The sequence below is a fragment of the Notolabrus celidotus genome, chromosome 11 (genome assembly GCF_009762535.1).
Source record: "Notolabrus celidotus isolate fNotCel1 chromosome 11, fNotCel1.pri, whole genome shotgun sequence".
NCBI classification, from domain to species: Eukaryota; Metazoa; Chordata; class Actinopteri; order Labriformes; family Labridae; genus Notolabrus; species Notolabrus celidotus.
The window spans coordinates 184,346-208,988 of NC_048282.1; the positions used below are offsets into that span (position 1 = coordinate 184,346).

The 24,643-nt window shown below is 40.0% G+C and overlaps 1 protein-coding gene across 1 annotated transcript in view; it reads left to right on the top strand.

Moving 5' to 3' along the window:
- ajap1 (adherens junctions associated protein 1) overlaps window positions 1-24,643 on the top strand; it is a 40,602-nt gene that overhangs the window by 13,103 nt on the left and 2,856 nt on the right. The window contains exons 3-4 of the mRNA XM_034696658.1: window positions 20,909-20,996; window positions 21,100-21,342. Coding sequence (XP_034552549.1) covers window positions 20,909-20,996; window positions 21,100-21,342 — 331 coding nt within the window. The remainder of the gene's footprint in view (window positions 1-20,908; window positions 20,997-21,099; window positions 21,343-24,643) is intronic.

Below are 24,643 nucleotides of genomic sequence, written 5' to 3' on the forward strand. Positions count from 1 at the left end.
CTACCATCAGTGAGTGAATGTGTTGTGAATGGGTGAGTGTGACGAGTAGTGTAAAAGAGCTTTGAGTGCTTGTAAAAGTACAAGTCCATTTACCATTTACCAATGCCTATATTTCAAACCATTAAAACTATGTTATTAGGGATAGGTTGACCCCAAATAGTTATTAGTTTATGATTGCTAATGGCAAAAATGAAATCTTGAATGCCCCATAAAAATGAAAGGTAAAAGCAATATGGGCAAAATAAGCTTCCACAATCTAACACAGACACACAAACCGTGGTCTTCATTGGCAGTTGTGACATCAAGGTTGTGCATAGTGGTGTGTGTTTACATGTGGGAAGCTAGTGTGTGATCACAATGTAATATACTTGGCTATAGGCCTGTACTGTTTTTTTTTTTCTGGTGCACACAGGGTTCAATTACCAAATATAATCACAAAAGTGTAAGCTGTTCACTCTTTCTCTTCACTGATTTATCAAATACAATATTATTACTATTTCACCGTAGCACATAAATGATAAACTAAGTATTCATAGTATTGTGCAGCTGGCATCACTTGGAATGCCCTTGAACATACTGTGGCTATCATGCCTGAAATACTGTCATGGGTATATGAGATTTTTATGGACGGTCCCTCTGTGCTATGGACACACAGACCTCTTGGTGAAGCATATTAGATTTAACATTTCATTAAATCTACAATGAACACAGCTTTTAAATGGACCATACAGGAAGACATAAACTATAAGTCATGTTTAACAACTTAGGAACAAGCACTATGCTAATTGATGCTTTCCCATTTGGTGCATTAATATAAATGTCATAAAATTATGCAGCTAACAGTAGGGTTGATAAAAAGTCCTTGGCCAGCTCCCACTCAATTAAAGTGAAAAATGTCTTAAGACACAGAGGATGAGAAAATGTAACTCCTGCTGAAAGAGAAGAGAAGAGATAAAAGAATATACATATTAAAGCCCTTATGATATCGTCAGGAGAAATTCACCGGACCACTGATTTTTGCTTTATTTATTCCCTTGAGTAATGCAGTCGGGAGATATGTGCTGAATGCTTATCTGTTTTCTGTTGAGCTGCATTGACCTCATAAAACATGCTGTGGTGAGGTTTAAGTTAGAATCATGAAGCCTGTCTTCTTGTGTGTGGTTGAAAAATGGAGCCAGTGGAGTAGCTCATAAAACCTGCAGTTTCAGAAGTGTCCTTCTGAGGATGGCTCAGAAAGCCAAGAGCCCCCATGAGGTCCCATGAACAAAATGTTGATGGAAATAAACATCTTCTCTGCCTAGCACAAAGATCAATTTTGCTAGCTTGTGCCTGTTTTCATGCGCAATGCACTGTGAGTCAGTTTCTTTGGTGACTTGTCCGTTTCATTCATATTAAAGTTGTGGAACGGTTTGCCAGGCCCGCCTCAGCTCCACCTCTTTGCCTGTTTCTAGATTCTTTGAACGTTATGTTGAGGCAGCAATTCAATCATTGGTCTCATGACACCTTTTAAAAACCACTGACATCACTGAGACTACGTCCATGATGCCACAGTATTTACCTGTTATGGTTTCCTTAGTTTAAGGAGTACTTGTGGAAGACCAGCAGACTGTTCTTATAACAACTTTATTTCACCTAGCTTAATTTATGTATTATGTAGTTTAAATTTTAGTCACTTTTATAAGTATAGCATCTAAGTTTATTTTACTTGTTTAATATTTTAGTGTTTTATTATCTTAGAAATGTATTTTATTTTGTTGAGCTAATTTCCTGCGTTGACTTTTAACATCTTATGTTTCCTCCAGCGTTTCCTCATTAAGATATCATGAAAGCGATTCCTCAGTTCATTCAGCAACTTCTTTTTTTTTTTTTTTTTCATGAATAGTCTGTCTGCCGTCTAACCAGCCATAATCTGCTTGAATAGAGGGACAAAAGAGCAGCACTGTAGTAATGTCTGTCTTCCATTCTATTGCCCAGCTCTATACTAAAGGGAATACGCTATATGTTAAATAAAGTAGCAGTATGTAAAAATCTTATCCATATTGTGATCTCTTGGTTGTGGAGTTTGTGTGTGACCTGTGACTCTCAGTGCTGGCTTGATATGGTAGCATTGAATGGAGAAAACCATTCAATGCTTTTATCTGAAAGCTAATGAGCAAACAAGTCTATGATTTCTCTGACTGGATGCACATTATTGGGTTAGTAAGCCGAGTGAGTACCATTACAGCAAATCAAGAGAAACATTATATTCTGTTGCAGTGCTGCCAGGACATGGACACAGACACAAGTCTCTTTATAAATGAGATAAAAAGGAAGTGCTAAAAACTCATCCTCATCATTTAAGAACCAAGCAGTCAGACTATCACTGTGCATGTAAGCTGCTCTCTATTTACTATCTAGCATTTTACAGAGTCACAGAAGAGAAGTGAAGTGTTTTATACTTCAGTTATGTGTAAAGCTGTGATCATAGACTGTAAATAAACGGACGTAGCGTCTGTGACGTCATCCATCTGTTCCTGAGTGCTGTTTTAAAGCCGATCGTAGGGTGAGATGTAAAGAGGCGGGGCTTTAACCTCCTCGCTAACAGCTACAGTGTTCCCGCCTGTCAATCAAGTCAGCCATGTCCTTATTAGGGCTGTCAACGAATATTCTAAATTCGAATATATATTGGAGTATTAAAAAAAAATGGAGATTTGATTGTGAAAATTAATATTCGAAAAAAGAGATCGGGCCTCTTCACATGTGGACTGTCTTGTGTTTTTGGCAAATAACCTGTCAGGCCTAAGACCCTACATTGACAGTGGACTAAAAGAGCCCAACAATCAGTGACACTGGGATAAAATGCAGTTTTTCCTCTTTTATTTATACAAGCGCCAAGAATGTAAGTGGACTACTTTTTCGTTTTTAATTTCAATTAATGTTAATAATATTTGCTTCAATCACTGAATGAAGCCTGCCTATATTAGGGACAAGAGTCGGGACCTTTAATTGCCCGCACAAGTCTTGTTCAGCACTCACTCAGCGCATTACGAGATGGGGGGGGGGGGGCGAGCGAGAGGTCTACGGTCTTCAAAGTGTTACGGTATAGGCCATTAGGTCATTTACTTGTTTTGTAATGTGTAGGTATGTTTTAGGCATGTTAAATATTATATAAAAATACCCATACAAGTAGTTCTGTCTCCTTGTATTAGTTTGTCCACCTGTTATTGACATAATGCGCAAATATAGATATTCGAATGGTTCGAACCTATGGGTTTTTATGGAGCGAATATTCAAATGTCATTTTGGAGCAATTTTGACAGCCCTAGTCCTTATGTAGGCGAATCTTGCAAGTTTAATATCTGAGAAAATACTAAGTTTAAAAAAAATGAACCCTGTACAGTGTGTGCTGATAGGGAAATGAGCTACTCAGACCCAAACTGTTTCTTGGACCAGGCTGTAAACATGTTTATTTCTTCTGTAAAGATCGGCTTTTGTGCCATATTGCTGCTGTCGAGCGATTGTGACGTAAAGAGGCGGGCTTTGAGCCTCCTCGCCAACAGCTACAGTGTTCCCGCCTGTCAATCAAGTCAGCTGTGCCTCTCATTGGAAGACTCGTAATCTCAATATCTTTGAAATTGCAGCGTTAGGAAAAAGTTCCCCCCCCGTACAGTGTGTGCCGATCGAGAAATGAGCTATCCAGACTACACTCATTTTTTTTCTGCTGTAAAGATCTGCTTTTTTAAATTTTTTTTTTTTTTTGCGATCAAAGTTTTTTTTTTTTTTTTAAAGATATGCAGCACAATGAAATATTAACTGTATGGGACAAGACAAGGCATGTCATAAAGTAAAACACAGAAAAAAATAAAAGAAGGTATGGTGACACCCACCCCAACCCACCCCACCTCAGAATAGATCTCTGTATGATAACAACAGTGAATATTGTATTCCAAGTGATAAAGGAAGTGAATGGTGACAATGACAGCATTTATAACATGAATGTAAATAAAAATAAAGACAACAACAAAAGGAAATGGTCAAGTAGTACCGTGATCATTCTCAGTTATATCATAAAGTAAGGCACATTCTTTGATCTTAGTTATGGATGGCTTTTTTGAATTGTTGTGTATGCGCTTTCCGGTGTTTCTGCAGCCAGCAAAACACAAACCATGTGCTGAGGACCGGTTTTGAATCAGTCACAATCATATGGTATTGAATCAGCGGCGCTCGTGCATGTGAGCAGGGGCGTCGTTTTGGAGGAGCTCCAAGGGCAAGGGGGGAGGGGTTAGACAGAGTCCTGAGGACTTGCTACATTCAAATCCATGCAAGTTTTCTGTGACTACCAACCCTAGCTTTAAGAGTTGAGGTTGCCGCTTGGCTGTGAACAACAAAGGTGTTTCACTGAACTGCTGGTTAAATTGATTTTTAACCATAGATAAAAGTCATGAATAAGAGTAGATTAATCATAATGATCTGAAAAATCTGGAATAAACTCCCAAAAGTGTATCAACCAGAGTTTGCTTTTCTATATCATCATGTCTGAACTAATAAAAACAAACCCTCTATCATGTTGCCACCCTATAAACCAAGCACGCAAAATTAACTAGATATTAGCTACATTTGTGTCAATATTCAATTTAAATTCCTCCAAAAATGTTCATAAAGTCACATGTATGCTTCAGAAAGATTTTTTTTTTTTAATTATTCCCAGCCAGACACTCAGTGAGTGTGAGATTGCTGTATATGCATTCAGCCCTGAAGTAAACAGGCTGCATGGACTTAATTACTATGACTCATGTATACTGTAGGCAGCACGGATACAAGCCATTCTGAGCCCTATAAGGCATTATAAGGCTAATCATCTCTCTCTCTCTCTCTGTGTGTGTGTGTGTGTGTGTGTGTGTGTAAAGGAAGGAGGGTTAGTTTGACACTGGCCAATGTAATGATTAATACCTCATTTAATGATGCATCAGACTTTTGCCCCTGTTTAACTTTGAATATAAAAAAGAAACAAAGCAGTCCACACTTCAGAGCACACGAGAAGAGATGTCAAAGATTTCTTTCTTCTCAAATTAAATCTCTTCACATTTGTCTCATGTTCTGCCTGTGCAGTAAAAACAGCCTTTGGACCAACAGTCAGAGTCTGACTAAACAATACTCAGGCTGTGAAGAAGAATTCCCCCATGGCCTTGCTCTTCCTTATTTTATTTACACAACTAGATTAGAAAGGGAAATCTACCATATAACTAGATTGTTAAGTCTTACTCTGGCTGCTGTGTTTAGATAAGCTTTAAAATGTCAGTGTGTAATTTATTTTGGATATGAGGGATTTTTTAAACAACCAACAAAATCGTTTGTTCTTTTGTCCGTTTGTTTTCTTAATATTTTGTCAACCAGCTCTTTAATGACACACATGACATGTTGCGAAGCTGTTCCTCCCTGTTGTAGTTTTCTGTTTCTGTCCCAGTGTTTTTGGGAATGCTGTCTGTGGATAGTTGACCCTGCTCCCACAGCATTCTGGCCATCATTCAGGACGTGGAGCGGGGGTGAGGGGTGGAGCTGATAGCTCTGTTGCCTCCAGATGCTCACTGATTGTTCCCGATGATTGTACCAGTCACTGTGACTGTACACAGATGTAGCTGTCAGCTCCAGCTACAGATATGTGATGATATGAACTGCAGTGAGTAGCAGTCAGTGCTGGTAACTCGGGTCATGTTAGATGATCATAGAGTGGTGGGGACACAAAGATAAAGTGGAGCCTTATTTATCTTTCTCACTTGTGGTGGATGTGTATTGAAAGAAGACATTTAGAGAAGCTGTTCTTTTTAATAGATTGATCCTTTTGGAAACAATTCTCATCAGGTCATCATGTTTGTGAAGGGAGGGAGGGTTAAATGAAAGGAGTAAATGGTAAAGTTAGCACATGTAAAATGTATGTTAAGTGTCCCAGAAATCTACATGTAAAGAAGTAAGGCAGTTAGTCATTGTAATGCAGCATTTTGACCCGCAGTAGACCTGTAGAGGCGTATAACTCAGCTTTTTCAACACTGAGAGATACAAACAGAGGAAGAGAGAAACCACTCTGTCCGACTGTTACCATGGCAATCCAATAAATCTGCCATTACTCTCTGTACTGCCTCTCAATAAAGTCGGTAAAACTGAATCTTCTTTTCTTGAGCGTTAAATCGACTTAAACGATGATGCCTGGTGACAGGCGTGCAGAGTCAAACCCCTTTTCCCTGAAAGTCGAGAGGATATGAAGGAGCCATACTGAGCAGATGCTGCTCATCCTTCATGTGCAAAGGAGAGGAGTGCAAATGCTGACTGAAACACAGTTGTGATTACAGGAGACTGTTGAGTAGGGATAAGGGAGAGTTTCAACATGAGCTCCCTTCTCTAAACTCCCCTCAGTTTATTTTTGAAGTTGTTGGTGGCTTTAATGTTGCCCAACTGGAAAGTTACAAAGAGCATTCAGAGGGATTGGTTTAATCAGAATCAGAAATACTTTCTTTATCCTAGGTTGGGGAAATTCAGTCACTACAGCTGTTCTATACACAATAAGCTATACAAATACAATAAGAAGCTATGTAGAAAATAAATACATGGTTGAAGTCCCCGGAGATCAGGAAGAGGGCACTCTGGTGGTCTGTATGGAGATCAGAAAGAGGGCACTCTGGTGGTCTGTCTGGAGATCAGGAAGAGGGCACTCTGGTGGTCTGTCCGGAGTCTGGCTATGGCAGCGTTGAGAACGTTGGATGCCGTAGTCTGGTTGGCTGAGGGGGGATGTAAACAGCTACCGCTATGACATGTGAGATCTCCCTGTGCAGATAATATGTTCGGAGGCCCACAGCGCTCTCGGTGCTATCCCAGTCTGCCCGGACAGTCTGGAAGCCGTTAATGGAGACGTTGTGGTCAGGAATATCCTGATGCAGCCACGTTTCAGTGAAGCACACCATGCTACAATATATATTAAAAATAAACGGCATGGCGTGTTCACCAGTGTGTTTACTTGCCAAACAATTGGGTTTAAGCTAGTGCTGGGTGATATTGAAAATGATGCTATAACGATGAAATATTTCATGTCAGTCAATATTGATAATTATCAATATCATTATTTCATTTCAATGTAAAGTTACATATTTGCTCCTGAATGAAAGTTGTAGACAGTTTGTTAGTTTGTATCTGGATTTAGTTTTCTGATGAGCTTCTTGAATCCATCATTTCTGACGGTGCTAACAGGAAGCAGGTCTTTAATGTAAGATCAATTTATGTCAAGTTTTAGTTTGTAGATTCTTATTTTCCTCAGATTGAGGTAATTTCCATAATTTGATTTAAATTGCAACAAATATATATAACATTGTGTACTGTGTATCAGTTTATAGAGCATTGTTTGAGTTTTGCTCTCCCTTTTAAAGGTGACATATCACGCTTTTTTCATCAATATATATTGGTCTAAGAGGTCCCCAAAACATGTCTTTAAAGTTTATGCTCAAAAAAACACTTTGAAATCAGATTTTGGCATGCCTGAAAAACCCTCTTCTTCAGCCCTGCTCAGAACGGTCGGTTTTCTCTCTGACCACGCCCCCTCAGGATGTGGATGTGGCCTCGGTTCTCCAGCACGTTGATCTAATGTTTACATGTTGGCTGAATATACACGGCTGCTCACAGACCACGTTACTTCAACCCTCTGAACCTAATCCAGAATCTGATCCTGACGGAGAGGCGCCTGCAGCAGGACCTTTCTGAAGGATTGGTCACAGATTCTGTGTTTCTTGTTGTTTTATTTGTCAGTATGTCGACGTGTGTCTTGGTACACAGCTTCTAACATGTAGCTATGCTGCTATGCTAACTAGCGCTAGCACTTTTCCATGAAAACTTAAAATCATCCACTAGATCTTCAAATCTGCAGACGTGGGGAGTAAAACCGACCTTTGTGTTTATTAAGACAGCCTACAACTAGCATGCCTCCCTCCTAAGCTCCTTGTTAGCACACATGTGTGCAGGGGATGAAAAACAGAGGAGGGGTTGAGTTGTATTTTATACAGTCTATGGGCTGAACAAGCTCCAAGCTCTGACTCCATCACAGACCGGATGTCGTTGTGACGTAACAAAAACACTGAAGACATTTACAGAAAGGTGGAGAAATCAAAACAGGGGCAGAATGGATTCTTTTCATTCTCGGGGGGTTTGTAGACATGCCAGGGACACATATTTCAGGTAGAGAACCATTAAAAAGTCGATTTTGCATGATATGTCACCTTTAAGATTACTAAGGGTTAGAAGCAGAGTGATGTTGTTTCCCACAGTGCAGTGAATGCATCACGGTTATTCAGTGTTCAGTTGTCCTACGGTTGTGGTGGACATTAAACGTGTTCACAGTAGAAGTTGTCTCTGTGCTCTTCCTTTACCCACATCCTGAAAGTAGCTTTAATGAAGTGTATGAAGTTAATAGTTAACGCAGGGTCGACTCTGTCAGACTAACTACTCTGCTTTGAGCTGCTAGGTTTTGAGTTTTTTTAGTGTTGATGTCGCTCGTCTCGATAAGACTCATTAGCGCCCCCTCCATTTTAAGTCGCTGGGGGTGTAATTACATGTTTATTTATATAGATTTTTCATCGAAATGTTTTTATATTTATATCGTGAAAAATGATATCACAATAATTCTGTTATGGAATTATCGGCCAGCCCTAGCTTAAGCTCTACCTCCACTGAAGTGTTTAACAGTGCAGCAGTGCACAGATTTCAGGATGGCGATTTCCCCTGCAACAGTGTAATTTTGTACCTAACTGAAAACTGCAGATCATGTCATTTGTCCATTAGGATGAGCTACCCCCTGTAACAGAAAGAGGCAGGCTTACGAGCCAGAAGTCTGCTCCTTTAAGGGGTGCCATCATTGAATCAATACACTTTGATGACCCCTTTTTTTGGACATTTCTGCCTGCCAGCCGGACTGAATTATGCAGCAATGCCTTTGACATTGAGAGAAAAGGCCTGGTGGAGTAATTGTTTCTGATCTCCCCCCCCTTCAACTTTCCCCTTCTCTTTCCCTCATTGCCCCCTCCTTCTCCGAGCACCTTCTTCTTCAATAAGTATTTTAGATTGCTTGGTGACTCAGTGGAAATCAGCCCAGATTGACACTTTGACAACGCCATTAATTGGCAATTTCTAACCATCAGCAAGCCACCTTTGACGGAAGTCTCCCAGCAACCTCTCCTGCTCAGGTGCTTGTTGTTGTAGGGGAGAAGGGTCAGTAGCAGGAACTTAATAAGCCTGTACAAATGTCTATTATATGTGGGGTGTGGTTGCTCAGCCTCTGTATGCTGCTAATGTTTGACTAAAGAGGGACCTTTACAAAATCTTTCAGAAGCTTCGTAGCTAAATATGTGTGGGTGTAGGAACTATTAGTTCTACATGTCTTCTACACACACACACACACACACACACACACACACACACACACACACACACACACACACACACACGCAGCAGAAAACGTTAAATAACTCATAGATTCATGCATACTAAAGAGAAACCCTTGTTGACTGGCCTGTAGTTTAGATTATATGACATCCTTTAAACATTTCAGCTCAACAATTCAGCAGGGTTAAAAACCGCCACATTAACAGTTTCTTATTATGGTCTTTCTGGCCCTGGTTATAATGGTTGGCTGATTTATTATAATGTTGCTTAATTACTGTGTGTTTGTAAGTTTGATTTGATTTGAAAGTGGTTATTTCGAACATTTAAAAAAGATAAGTAATAATAATAATAATGACAAGCGACAAAAAACAAAAAGACAGAAACAAATGTTAAGTACAAAACAAAATAATAATAATAATAATAATAATAATAATAATAATAAATTGTTGCATCACTAATATGAATTCTGATTACTTATTGCTTTATATAATAATACTACATAATATAAACCTCTGTCTTGCAAATCTGTATGTATGCCTACATATGTATTAGGGGTGTAATGATTTATTTTAACAATGATTCGATTTGTATCACGATCCGTGGTTGCCGATACGATTAAAGGAGGATATTGGTTCATTTAGAATGATACGATCCGAAACGATTCAGTGACTTGAAATCGATTCAAAAATTCAACCGGTGTGACTGTGAGATAAATCCCTTGATACTGGACAGTCCTAGATTCCTGTTGTTGTGATGTTTTTGGCCCGAGCCGAGTTTTGTCCTAGTCTCTGACTAAACCTGCTGGAGAGGCCTGAGGCTTCTGCAGAGCTGATGTTACCTTGATGAACGCTGCAAGAGGCGCCTGGACGGCCGGCGTTGTGTTAAATCCCATGGCGCCTTAGTAGGTGGTTGGATAGAGCTGTAGTGTTGCCATGGTAACTTTACTTGACCTTTACATATCCTACAAACAGCGAGCGACTTCTTTAGAACATCTCTGTCTTTGCAAAAGCCAAAGTGTTTCCACACGCTGGACCGCAATGGTGGCTTGATCATTTCTCGCTCGCCGGCTTCTCCTCTGCCATCAGCCATGCTATGATTTGTTGTCTGCTGGCGTGTGGCGATGACGTCACAGACAGGCAGCCTGAATTGAGTAACGTTTAACGTATTTATCATTAAAAGTGTAAAAAAAACCACATCCATATAAAGCTTGCTGTGCTTAATTGTTATTTCCTAGTATGGATACAATCTATTTATTACCTTTTAAAACGATGTTAGATCGATATATGTCAGAAGGCCAACTTGCCAAGCACAGATCCATGTAGTCAGATCATAGGAATATGAATCCATTCATCGATGAATCGTTACACCCCTAATACACACACATCTAGATACATACATCCAGACGTGCGTCCAATATGCCTACAAGTTCATGACTTTAATGATGAATATGTATATTCATTTTATTATTTTCACTGCTGGATGATGTCTCATGATTTAGAGGAGAGATTCTGTTTTCTTCTCAAGAGGATGCTTAGTCATGATGTCTGGAGAGTGCACTGCATTCCTGTAAGAAACCCAGACACTATACAGATGGACTTCGTGTGTGAATGCAGACAGCTGAATATTTTTCCACCAGCCCTGTGGAAAAGTCTGTGTGATGTGGCTGTGCATAGATGTGTGAATGTAGCAAATACAAGTCTGAAACATTGAACAGGAAACAAGTGAGCGGGGCAGTATATTGTTTTTTTACTGCCACATGTTGGTTATAGAACAGAAACAGTCACCATTATGAAAGACTCCAGCCGTCCCCTTCATCCAAAACAAACACAATCTCCTGCTGTGAACTGCCTGTGTGAAAGGCAAGCTACAGAAATATCAGGGCCTAAAAGTCCTGAGATGATCTACAGGAGCTTGTGTGTGTGGTTCTGTCGGCTGAGGCAGTGTTCTTTTTTTTTTTTTTTGTTTAGTTTTTTGTTTTTACAGAAGACATTTTGACATGTCACAGTATGAAAAGCACAAGTCTTATTCCTCCACTTCATTTCTGGTATTGCTTACACTTGGTCGCAATCACAATGCAATGTCGTACTTGATCACTTAAGTGGAACAAAGCCATCATTATGCCATCATGTAGTCATTTAAACCTGTGCTTTCTAGTTGTTCAACGGCAAGATAAAATGGCTGCTATGAAAGATGGTAAATTGAGCCTCACTTATGTAGCTTCATTCTAGTCTTTTGAGCACTTCATCCCATCTTCAAACAAATAAATAAACTGGTGGCAGAGTCTCCTGTGAAAGGTGCCATCAGTAAATCTCATTTCACATCATGCCAAATCACAGCAGAAGTTTTTCTATAGTTCACTGTAGGTGTTAAATATTCTCTAATGTACAGAAACCCAACAAAGAGGGATAACAAGAAGGAAACACTTCCTTTATCAGACAGAAACCTTGAGCAGACCAGGACTAAGGATCTGCCGTGATGTCTGAAGAGGGAGACAGAAAGAGACAGGCAGAAATGAAAGCAGGGTGCAAACATTGTATGATTAAAGATAAAGAACATGTATCTGTAATATATCAGTCTAAAAATACCACAAAGACAGACAAACATTTTGATGAGTTTTAAAGGTGCTACAGTTCAGACATTACCTGCTTTCCCAAACTATTATTTTGTGTCTACGCTGGAGATCTTTATAAATAGTAGGCAGCAAGGAGAAATGTAATTTACCCCCCATGTTTTTCTTTGACATGTTCATCAAACTGCTACAGCCATGAAGGCCCAAATCTCATTTATTTCTTGCTGGGAGCAGTGATGGGGGCTCAAATCCTGCAGCCAACGAGGTCAGAAGCTTGCTGTCCCCTCCTATCTGTATCCTTATTTTCTGTCTCTGTCTCTCTCCATCCATTTCCCTCTCAGCCACAGCAGCAGAGATTTGACCAAACAAAACAAAATCTGGGTATCTATAAAGCAAGGTGACTGCCAGAGGTAATTTTTCAAAATGACTGTCAGGACACAATGAGTTTAAGATGGCCAGGCCAAATTTTCCTGCCTCTAACTGGCAGCTCTGGATGAAAATAGATCTAGCCTCTGCACTCAGATTTGTCACCCATGTCATTAAATGGTCTATTATGCCTGCACCCTTGAATGTACTGTCTGGAAAATGAGGATATAATGGCCCTAATTTTGGTGTTTGTGTTGCAATAACTTACCTTCTTGGGTTCATTTGTTTCATTTAGGAGCTGCACTGGAGAAGTGTGTATATATTTGGCTCCAAATGACAGCTGAAAGTAACTCTTAATTCACCTTTGTCCATAGTGAGGTCATACAGTATAACAGCGTATTAAGAAACTGCAAAGTAATGGTTATCAACTCTGCAGAAAGAAACAGACACTCTACTTAAGCTTGTGTAGAGATGCTTTAAATAGGCAGAAGTATTTTCCTTTAAAGCTGGGGTTGGTAGTCAGATTTAGACACACTTTTTGTTATACTGGTTAAAATGATCTTTCTGTCCTGATGGCAATCAACACATAATGTGTTCTTAAAAAAGAGGTAAAAAAAAGCTGCTATCTACAGCCGGAGTAAACCTGGGAAAACACCAACCAAACCCTGCCATCAGGAGCCAAATGATGAAACCAATCAAATCCTGTCTTGTTGTTCTGCCCGCCTCCTGCAAAGCGTACATTTCATGTTTTTTTGACAGAGTCATGAAGAAATGCTACATTCAAATTCATGCTAGTTTTCCGTGACTACCAACCCTGGCTTTAGGTAAGAATAATAGTTAAAAGAAATTGAAAATGATTGTGTAAAAATTGTGCAAACTTTCCAGAACAATAGAAGGACAAGACTAGCCTACTTTATTCCTGCTGAGCAAATCCACTGTGTACAAACACAACTGTTCTCAGGCTTATTGTAGCCAATTTGATGGATTAAAGTAAAAGTGTGCATTGGAAAAAACACATACACAAGTATCACTTCATTTCATTGTATTTCCAGATATTTATTTTATTTCCAGATAACATTTTTCAACCAACAAACCCATTTATCAGCCACATGTATTTTATTAATTTCCACTCACACTGCTGGCATGTCAGACCAGAGTGTGCTGTGGCCCCTTCAGCAAGAATCTATCAGGGTGCTTGTTTCTTATTTATTCTGAAGGATGTCGTTACTTCATTTCTAAGAAGGCTTAAAGACACACTCAATAATGTTGAGGCAATGTGATACATGCTACAGTGACTCAAGCAGCTCAGCTTTTTCATATACAGTCATACCATGACTTCTCAAATTTAAGTAGTTACATACACTACCAGTCAAAAGTTTGGACACACCTTCTCATTACATTTTTTTTAATTTATTTTAATTATTTTCAACATTGTAGATTAATACTGAAGACATCAAAACTATGAAATAATCTGGTTTTGCCTTAATCTGGATTACAACAGTAGTCAAACAGGGCTATCCATTGTGTACTAACCCTACCTCTGAATAACACAACTGATGGTCTCAAACACATTAAGAAGGCAAGTCATTCTACAAATGAACTCTTGACAAGGCTCATGTTCATTAGAAACCATTCCAGGAGACCACTTCATGAAGCAGACTGAGAGAATACCAAGAGTGAGCAAAGCTGTCATGAAGGGAAAACGGGGCTACTTTACAGAATCTAAAATATAAAACAGATTCTGCTTTGTTTAACACTTTTTTGTTCATTCAGTAATTCAATCAATCAATCAATCAATCAATCAATCAATCAATCAATCAATCAATCAATCAATCAATCTTTATTTGTATAGCGCCAAATCACAACAAACGTTATCTCAAGAGGTCTAGACCACACTATGTCAAATTATGAACAGAGACCCAACACCAAGACAGGGTAAGACTCAGTCTGACCCCACCTTAATCCATCATGAGCATTGCACATCACAGTATTTAGCTAGTTACAGTGGTGAGGACAAACTTCCTTTTAACAGGCAGAAACCTCAGGCAGAACCAGACTCATGTTAGACAGCCATCATACCTCGACTGAGTTGGGTCTGGAAAGACAGATAGAGGGGAGTAAGAGAGAGAGGTGATAGTGATGAGACGAGTCGTAGAAGCTGTTGCCGCTGGAGTCCAGCACGTCCGTATCAGCTGGAGTCCAGATCGTCCGCAGCAGGAGGACGTCTACGGCAGCTCAGAGGAATCTACGAGACAAGGGAGCTCAGGGACTCCAGAAAGGTCTACAGTTAGTAACTTTAATGGGACAGGCAGAGTTAAAGTAAGTGATGAAGGGGTTGGGGGGAAGAAGGTGAGCTAGGATCCCAGTGTGTCAGTGTGCCAGTTCCCCCGGCAGTCTAGGCCTATAGCAGCATGACAAAAGCTGGTCCAAGCCTGATCCATATATATCCATATAATTCCATATGTGTTCTTTCATAGTTTAGATGTCTATATAAAAAACATTGAATGAGAATGTGTTTCCAAACTTTTGACTGGTAGGGTATTTGGATTCAAATATCTTTGACTTGAAACACTATTTACTACTAGAATGGGCGATTGAGAATCAGTGCACAAAGAGCACTCGCGTGTCAAACATTTATACCAAACTATATGCAATGAAGGTTGTTGAAAATGTTTAGCATTGATGTTATATGTGAAGAAGACCAAGGGAAAAAAATATATAGCAAAAGTGTCCATTTTCAGCAAAGCTACTCAAACTATTTGTTTGGTTAAGGGGGATCCATTGGAATGGGGCTTTGCCACAGCTCAATGTGCAATAGTAGGAAGCTAAAACTGGTTTAGTTTATAAAACTTTAATGTCCTCAAAGAGGAACTTTGTGGTACAGCACAGCTTAAAAACATGAAAAGAACATCAGACACACACAATCAGAATGATCCGAATAACCTGTAGTAGCTGTTTTCATTACTGCAATAAGACCACCTCCACAGACATGACATCATATTCATAGTAATTGTCAGAGCTCTCTCAGTCCAATGCATGTTAACAATCATATAGCAACAACCATAACACAATAAATTAAAAGTAACACTAGATGTACTTTTAGACAACCTTAGTTCCTGTATTTAATTGCTAATGCATCTTATTTACGAGCTGCCCTGTCATTTTTTGAGTCCACTTGCATTAAACGGTGCTTTAGCCTATAATGTGTTCTGTTTTGTATTTGCATCATGTCAAGTCTTTTCCAAATTCATCAGCATATCGTTTGTGTCTTTTAATGCACCTTGATGTTGCTGCACCGTTTTCCTCCGCTCCTCTTCTTTCCTAGAACTGGTGAATGTTCAGCCATTAATCAGAAATCTAAAGTTTTCCAAGTAAATGAAAATTAATATTCAAAATGGCCCTCGTGTTGTTTCCCAAGTCAGAATTGTAATGGAAACGAATGCGTTTGCCACAGTGTCAACAGGCAGAGGTGAAAAGGGCTCCTTTCTGCAGATTGATTTGATTTGATGTGTGGGATCAGGATGTGCCGGATAATGCTGTTTAGAAATGAAACATCAGAGTTATGAGGTCTTGATCTATAATAATCAAGCTAGTGCTGAGCGATATTGAAATTGATATTATCACGATTTAATATATTTCAGATCAGTGGATATGGATAATTATCACGATAAATATCAAATCATGATTTCATTTAAACTTAAAGGCACATTTTTGCTCCTGAGTGAAAGTTGAAGAAACCAGACAGTTTGTTAGTTTGTATCTGGATTTAGTTTTCTGATGAACTTCTTGAAGTGTATTAAGTTAATAATTAACACAGAGTCGACTCAGTGTCAGACTAACGACCCTGCTTTGAGCTGCTAGGTTTTGAGTTTTCTTCAGCGTTGCTGTCGCTCGTCTCAGCTCCAACGTCTTTAAGCCCCGCCTACCTCTCACCCTGCACAATGATTGGCTGTTCGATGAAGTCTCCCTCCTCTGTCTAATGTTGGGTGGCAACTAGCGTTTAAGGCTCATTAGTGCCCCCCCTTTCCAGTGGTTGGGGGGTTAAATTAAAGGTTTATTTATGTCAAATTTTTATCAAACATATGTCATATTTATATTGAGAACAATTATTTTGCGAAAATCATCGTTAGCGAATTATTGCCCAGCCCTAAATCAAGTATTTAACACAGCTAAGTAATAAGCACTCTCTTTGGAAACTGTTAGCACTGACTGTGACAGCAGAGCAGGTTGTGTCACAAAATAACATAAGATAATGCCGCTCTATATCTGTTATAAACTCAAACATTATCAGTAGCATTTGTTAAAGTAGCTTCTGATCTGAACTCTCCTGATATTCAGGTTTCCCGTGTCAAACTGACATTAATGATATGGAACAATTTCAGACCTCAGGTAATAATAAAGGTCAGTGGAAGTCTGAAGTTTGACCCTTGTCAATTTATGGTAAACTATTTTAACTTAACATTCCTGACAGCCAGCCAGAGACTGGCAGGATAAATGAGCAGGAGGATAGACAGAGGATATGAGAGAAATGCAAAGTACTTGTCAGATAAGTTAATCTGCGTTTGCTGTGGAAGGGACTCTGATTGGACTGCGAAGGTAAAGCTTTCCTGCGACAGCCCGAGATATCGTTAATCCAAGGTTGACCTGGCCTGCCTTCTGCATGGGCCTGCCAACGGAAGTTTATTATCCAGGAGGAGGCTGTCCAAGCAGCAGCAGGCAGAGGAGAGGCCATGTGCTTTTCCAAAATGACGGGGCAGCACTTCCTTTTGAGCATTCCAAAGACAAATTGCCTTGGATCAGCGGCTGGGCAGCTGGCTGAAAGAGGAGTGAGGTGTTTTACGTGTGTGTGGGTAATTTCATTATGACCGCTTTTCTCTTTAGTTATTGTTTTATTTTTCCTCTGGCAGCAGGTCACCTGTCCCATTGTGTCATTTGGTCTGAGCTGCTCTGAGGCTCCATCACTTACCCACATACTTACACAACACACATAAAAAATAAAAACACAGCACGGTAGAACCGGCTCACTAATCCTCATTCTGGACATGTACTGCACCATTTTGTTTTGAATTACTATCCTCTGGCAAAAGTGAGAGATCAGCACACTTCTCTTAGTAGTTTAAACCAGCGGTTCTCAACCTTTTTGAGTCGCGACCCCCAATTTAACATGCACTGGTGCCCGCGACCCAGGCGTGCCACAGTGTCATTTGAAAGGGGAATGGTTAAAAGAGTGTTAGATATTTTCTCTCCATGCAATGCTCTTGTCATCGCTACGGCTGCGGGGCGGATGAGACTCTCCGCGATCGTGTGAGCCTTTTTCGATTGAGCCACCAAATATGCCACCTCATATGAAGCTGCCAGGGCCTTAGCTGGGACTGTAGCATAGTCACTGACCACCGTTTTTTGGCTCCTTAGTTCTTGCTCCCTGCGCCGAAAAAACTCAACTGGCTTGTCAATGAAGCCGCTGTGTTTTGTCTCCAAATGTCTCTTAAGTTTTACTGGTTTCAAGCTCTCGTTTGCCAGCACTTCAGAGCAAATGACACATTGTGGGTATTCTGCGTTGTTTTTAGTCATGTACGAAAATCCAAATTTAAGAAAGTCGGGCTGATATTTACGGAGCCTCGAAGCTCTGGAGTCAGCCGGTGTCGGCCCCAGTGCCTTCCGTTTCTCAGGGGGTGGTCCTGCTGTCAGACTGTCTGGTGACTGACTCTGAGACCCCTGCTGCTGACCCAAGTCTCGAGCTGGAACACTTTTTCTCTTAAGGCATCGCTCCATTTTACAGCATCAGAAAGCTAGCAAACTTGTTGCAAAATGTAGCGCGAGGTTAATGGTTTGTTTTTCTTTGTCTTTTTTCCCGCCGTGGGTCACGGAGCATGATCTCACGCGCACAGGTCAATTCATACAAATTTAGTTGATACAATGCATTTTGAAAAAGTAATGAAGCACAAAGCAACTAGAACAGCTCCCTGACTGAAATTCTGTAATATAATATTAGATATATTTTTCGAAAATTATTTGGCGACCCCCAGAAATCATCTCGCGACCCCCATTGGGGTCGGGACCCCAGGGTTGAGAATGGGTGGTTTAAACAAGAGAAACGCTTTTGCAATTTACTCATTCGGAACAAAGGAAGCAGGAAGGGAAGCTTTGATGCACTTTCATATCTGCAAGCTGGTTATGTCGTAGTGCATCAGCAAAGGCTGTGGAGTTTCTAATTTTAGAAAAACTCATATTTTTATGGATTTGTTTAGTAAAATGAGGCTTTAAACCGGATGCATGAAAGTCATGACAAATCATGTGGAATTATGGAGATAAAGCTTGCAGTGCTTTGGTTAAACTTATGATTATACAGAGGTTGTTTGCTTTCTTAGCTTTTGGGCAACAGACAACAACAGTTTAATTCATCTGTTCTCACTTCTTTCATACACAGTTGACTATTAGGTGTTTTAAAATATAGATTCAATCTCTACCATACTATCTTCTTGTTCTTCTTATTTCCTTGCTGACCTTTTTAACAGTGTAATCAAGCTTGAATGCTGTTAAAGAACATGAAGCAGACTCATGCTGCAGATCACGATCAACACAAAGTTAATTTAACCATTTAATGTCATTTTGATTTCTAGCCCAAAACTCAACTCAACTACTACTAACGTTTTTATTTAGACTGAGCAGGGAGCAGCTCCTTCCAGGGAGAAGCTTCGATGAAGTCATTGTATTATACTTGCAAAGCAGACAGATAAACAGTCATGGAGATCAAATCAAGGATTCAAGGTTGTTTATTGTCATACCAACACAAGCTGTTGCATGAGATGGAACGAAATTTTGTTTCTCAGGTCCCATATAAAGCCACAATACGTACACACAATTAAAAAAAGAAGACAACAATATTAAATCTAAAAATCTAAACATAGATATTGTGCATATATGAGGAATAGCCTGATTGAGTTGTTATGCAATAGCAATGCAATTGCATGTGCAAATGTAAAATGTGCAAATTTGCATCAGAGTCTAGAAGAGAGTGGACCAAAATCCAGTCTGGTACTCATATTTGACCATAAATGTCCAGTTACATGCTAATGGCTCAGAAAGTGCAAATAGAAAACACACTCAAAATTAAAGTAGAATTTTAATGCAGATGTGATCTCAGCTGTTTATTTGCTCAAAAGGCTTTTCAAGTAGCCTGATTACACTTTTCTTATTTAGACCTGACAAAACACACTTCAGAACTGTCATGGAAATAAAACAAAAAATCCACTTTTGCTTGACCAAAGTGACGAATGACACACCTGAAGTTATCACCCTAAAACTGAAAATCAGTGTGTTCAATTTGGCATTTTTTTGTGAATGATCTAGTAAGACAGGACGTAGGTTGTGTCAGCAGTGCTGTTTTGCATAATTTCATAAGAATATTGTCTCTGCTCTTTTTTACTGTTTATGTATAAATCATGTGTCTTTTTTATTTCAGTAGAAGGAGAGGACTGGGGGTATTGGAACAATAATGGAGTCTTTCACTGTTCTCTAGATTAGCATTAACCAGCAGCTGCTAGTGCTCTAGAGTATCCTCATTCCTCCAGCCTGCATTTATTAACAGACTTTATTTTCAAAGCGTCCAGACTACCTACCAGGATCTGTTTTGATCAAATAGTTTTTGATCTACCGTATCAAGTAATTTGTTCTCAGTCAGTTAAAGTTGTAATCTGAGCCTCGGGCAAAATGTGCTGGTGTACTCTCAGGTGAGAAAATATTATAAAAAGCACCCCAGGTATTACCGTTCAGGGGCTGCTATTAAAAGATCAATTTGGTGGGAAAAAAAGAATACAATTGGGAGGTTAAGGAATGTTGGAAATGGTAAATTAACTGCTCTCATGTAGGGGTTCTCTGATCACTCAAAGTTCTTTGACATTACATTCACGTTCACCCTCTTACACACACACACACACACACACACACACACACGTATTCTTACAGGTTGCTGCTCTAGGTGTCCAACTACCCATCAGTACTCATCACTTAAACACATTCACACTCCTTTAGCTTTGCCGAAGAGGGCAGCTTAGTTCAGTGTGTTGCCCAAGGATTCTTTGACATGTAGACTGTATGGGTCGGGATCTAACGGCCAACCCTTTGATCGAGACCCTCTATACCACTGAGTCACAGCTGCCCCACTTTATAAGCTCGATCAGTATACATACAAAATGTTTGATGTTAAATTAAACAATACCAAAACCATAAATGCATTAATTGGGATTTCATCCAAAAGAATCACATGTGAGCACTTGAAAAGATTGGACTTGGTTATCTATTACAGCTGGCTGTGCTGCGATGGAATAATTCATATCATGCTTCAATTATGAAAAGCAGTGGCTGAGCGTGTCATCAATATTTACTGAAGAGCAAAATTGTTCAGGGTAGTCAAGTGAGCTGCCCTGGATGCTCTGTAGAGTGCAATGGGTTTGGGTGCGGAAGACAAAAGGCAAGTGGAATGTGTGGCTCTAGGATGTGAACAACAGGAGTGGAAGCAATTGCTTTTTGAAGTGACTTGTAATTACATACTCTTGTTTTATTTTTGTCTTTTTGCAGGTTTGGCAGTTCACCAGATAATCACAATCACTGTGTCTCTCATTATGGTTATCGCAGCCTTGATCACAACACTCGTCCTTAAAAACTGGTAGGAAAGATTCCTTTACTCATTTAGACATCTACGACAGAAAACTAAAGGTACAAGGTATGATTTTATGTTTGTTTCTTTTCTTTGGTGCGTGTTTTTGTAGCTGTGCGCAGTCAGGAAATGGCCGCCACAATAGCCATCAGCGCAAGATCCACCAGCAGGAAGAAAGTTGCCAAAACCTGACGGACTTCACCCCAGCTCGGGTTCCCAGCAAGGTGGACATATTCACTGCCTACAATGAAAGCCTACAGTGCTCACATGAGTGCGTTCGGACTGCCGTGCCGATTTACACTGATGAGATGATCCAGCAGACACCTGTGTACAAAACCTCTTACAACGGAAACAGGTAAGCTGGCCCAGGACTGTTTGCACTTCACAAAGGGGGGACTGACTCCAGTCAGCCAGCACACTCAGGATCCAAAGACCCTTTTTCATAATGATGCCCTTGTCTACAACAGTTTGTATCACTAATATAATTAGAGTCTAATGGATTGAATCTTATGAAATCCAAAGTGGAATGACACAGATAGATCAATTTAAATTAGGTTAAGGAATCACTGTCTATCAATCAATCAATCAATCTTTATTTGTATAGCGCCAAATCACAACAAACGTTATCTCAAGACGCTTTTACAAACATAGGAGGTCTAGACCACACTATGTCAAATTATGAACAGAGACCCAACACCAAGACAGGGTAAGACTCAGTCTGATCCCACCTTAATCCATCATGAGCATTGCACATCGCAGTATTTAGCTAGTTACAGTGGTGAGGAAAAACTTCCTTTAACAGGCAGAAACCTCGAGCAGAACCAGACTCATGTTAGACAGCCATCATGCCTCGACTGAGTTGGGTCTGGAAAGACAGATAGAGGGGAGTAAGAGAGAGAGGTGATAGTGATGAGACGAGTCGTAGAAGCTGTTGCCGCTGGAGTCCAGCACGTCCGTATCAGCTGGAGTCCAGATCGTCCACAGCAGGAGGACGTCTACGGCAGCTCAGAGGAATCTACGAGACAATGGAGCTCAGGGACTCCAGAAAGGTCTATGGTTAGTAACTTTAATGGGACAGGCAGAGTTAAAGTAAGTGATGAAGGGGTTGGGGGGAAGAAGGTGAGCTAGGATCCCAGTGTCAGTGTGCCAGTTCCCCCGGCAGTCTAGGCCTATAGCAGCATGACAAAAGCTGGTCCAAGCCTGATCCAGCTTAACTATAAGCTTTATCAAAAAGGAAAGTTTTAAGTCTACTCTTAAAAGTGGAGAGGGTGTCTGCCTCCCGGACCCTGACTGGTAGATGATTCCAAAGGAGAGGGGCCTGATAACTGAAGGTTCTACCTCCCATACTACTTTTAGAGATTTTAGGTACAACTAGCAAGCCTGCATGTTGGGAGCGTAGAGTTCTAGAGGGGTAACAGGACACTATGAGCTCTTTAAGATACGAGGGTGCCTGATTTTTAAGGGCTTTGTAGGTTAAAAGACTACTTCCTCATTATGATGGCTTTATGAGAAGATAAATGTTCCTACTTGCACATGAATTAAAAAAAATCATAAAAAGAGACAGTACACTGGAAGTATGTCCTTCAGTCTGTTAGATTTCACTTGGTGGTTCTGACAAACGTTACAGACAAGACTGTCATCTAATCATTTGCTGTCCTATATCATCTCAAACGTAAGTCATGTTGTGTCACATTTCACCATCATTAAAAGGCTTGGAATAAAGGCTCAACTATAGACTGTATATTGAAATGCACATTGTCATTGTGGATCAGAGTGACGGAAAGAGATTTACAGCACCCCCTGCTGACTGGCTTCAGTATAGATCATGAACCCAGCCTCGCCATTAATCCAGAGGGAGCTTCGGACAAACTACGAATTATATCTGCAGGTATCTGCAGCGTTCTGTACTGTATTAACAGAGTAGAGGGGAAAACAAAGCAAGCTCTGTCACAAGTGTAATTGAACTGTCCAACGCCATAAGTGTCTGCTGTGGACTGTACTTATCAGAGGCATCTTCAACGTTTTGTCAGTAAGTTTAATGCGTATTTTGGTTAGAGTCGCGGGCATGACGTCCACAGCATCCAGCAAGGTGGCCTGTGCACATGGCTTGGATCCAACAGTGCGAATGTCGGTGGAGGCAATCTTTTGCTCACAATGGGCCTCATTCACTAATAAATGCGTAGAAATGTTCTTACTCTGCGCATAAAATAAGTGCTTACGCAAAATCACCGTCAGATTCATGACAAGTGCGTACAAGCCAATTTTGTTCTCACCACCTTGCCTATATTTGTGAATCAGAATCATTCTAAATTGAGACATCTATTCGGTGCATCAAGATAGTGAATTTCAGCTCGGCAGAAATAGAGGTGATTGTTGTGGAGGTTGAGACAAGAAAACCAACACTTTTCCGAAGAGTCACCATGACAGAAAAAATGAAGCCTGGGTTTCTTACAGAGGCTGTTACTGTGTCTCCTAAGGTTCGCACCGTGGCTCAGGTTAAGAAAAAATGGTTTGATATTTAAGTGGGCGCAAAAAAAAAAAAAAAAGACTAGCAGAACAGAAAATAAGAAGGAAACTGGAGGACAAGGACCACCTGATCTGACAGCTCAGGATTAAAGAACCACTGCCATTATTGGAGACATCTCCATATAAGATAAGATAAGAGATTCCTTTACTTGTTCCACAATGGGGAAATTCAAGTGTTACAGTAACAGAGTAGACAAAGTGCAAAAGAATATATAAAGCAAACAAGAGCCTATAAATGAACAATTATTAATAAGTTATTAGCAATTAAAATTAAAATCTAAATTAAAGAGGTAAAAGATAAGCATATCTTAAAATCACATATATATATATATTATTGATTATAGAGTCTGACCACTGCAGGAAGAAAAGACCTGCAGTATCATATATTACATATCAGGAATGTGTTCCCAAAACGAGGGATAAAGTGTTTATATTCAACTGTCGCCTAATGGTAATTCATTTCATTTAATGAACACAGCACGCCAGAATTATCTTGAACACTTTCTCAGGGGAGTAGAGTAACTTGCCACCAGCTGTGCCCAAACACATCCAATGAGCCTTCAGCAGCCCTAATGTGCGCTCTGCTACGGCATGCGTGTGGGCATCGCCGTTGTTATAGCGCACCTCTTTGGGGGGAGTTTCGGGACTCGCAAATGGAGTCATAAGCCAGGTTTTAAGGCCATATCTCACGTAAAAACTCCATATATGAACTGCAGCTTTTAACACTTCCGCATTGGACTCATATTTTTAGACCGGAGGTTGCCTGGTTGGTTCAACTCACTCTTCTCTTTTTGGTTATTCATTTTGTAAATGCTTTTGGAAGAATCTGGCTCAAAATCCAGTTATTCCAACATATACTGTTCTTTTGGATTATTTGAACAATCAAAGAGTGTGACTTCAAAATACAGGAAGAACCAATATCAATGGCATGAATGGCATGTGGTCTTTCAAATAAAATATTGGTAGATTTTTTTTTGTAAGCAAAGGTGAAGTTCTTGTATGGTTTGGATTTTGGCACTAAAATAATGTTAATAATAATAACTGGGATTTATATAGTGCCTTTCAAGAAACCCAAGGTGGCTTCACAGGGTCAGGTAGGGGGTCTGGGGGGTAGTCCTTGAGGAAAAGGT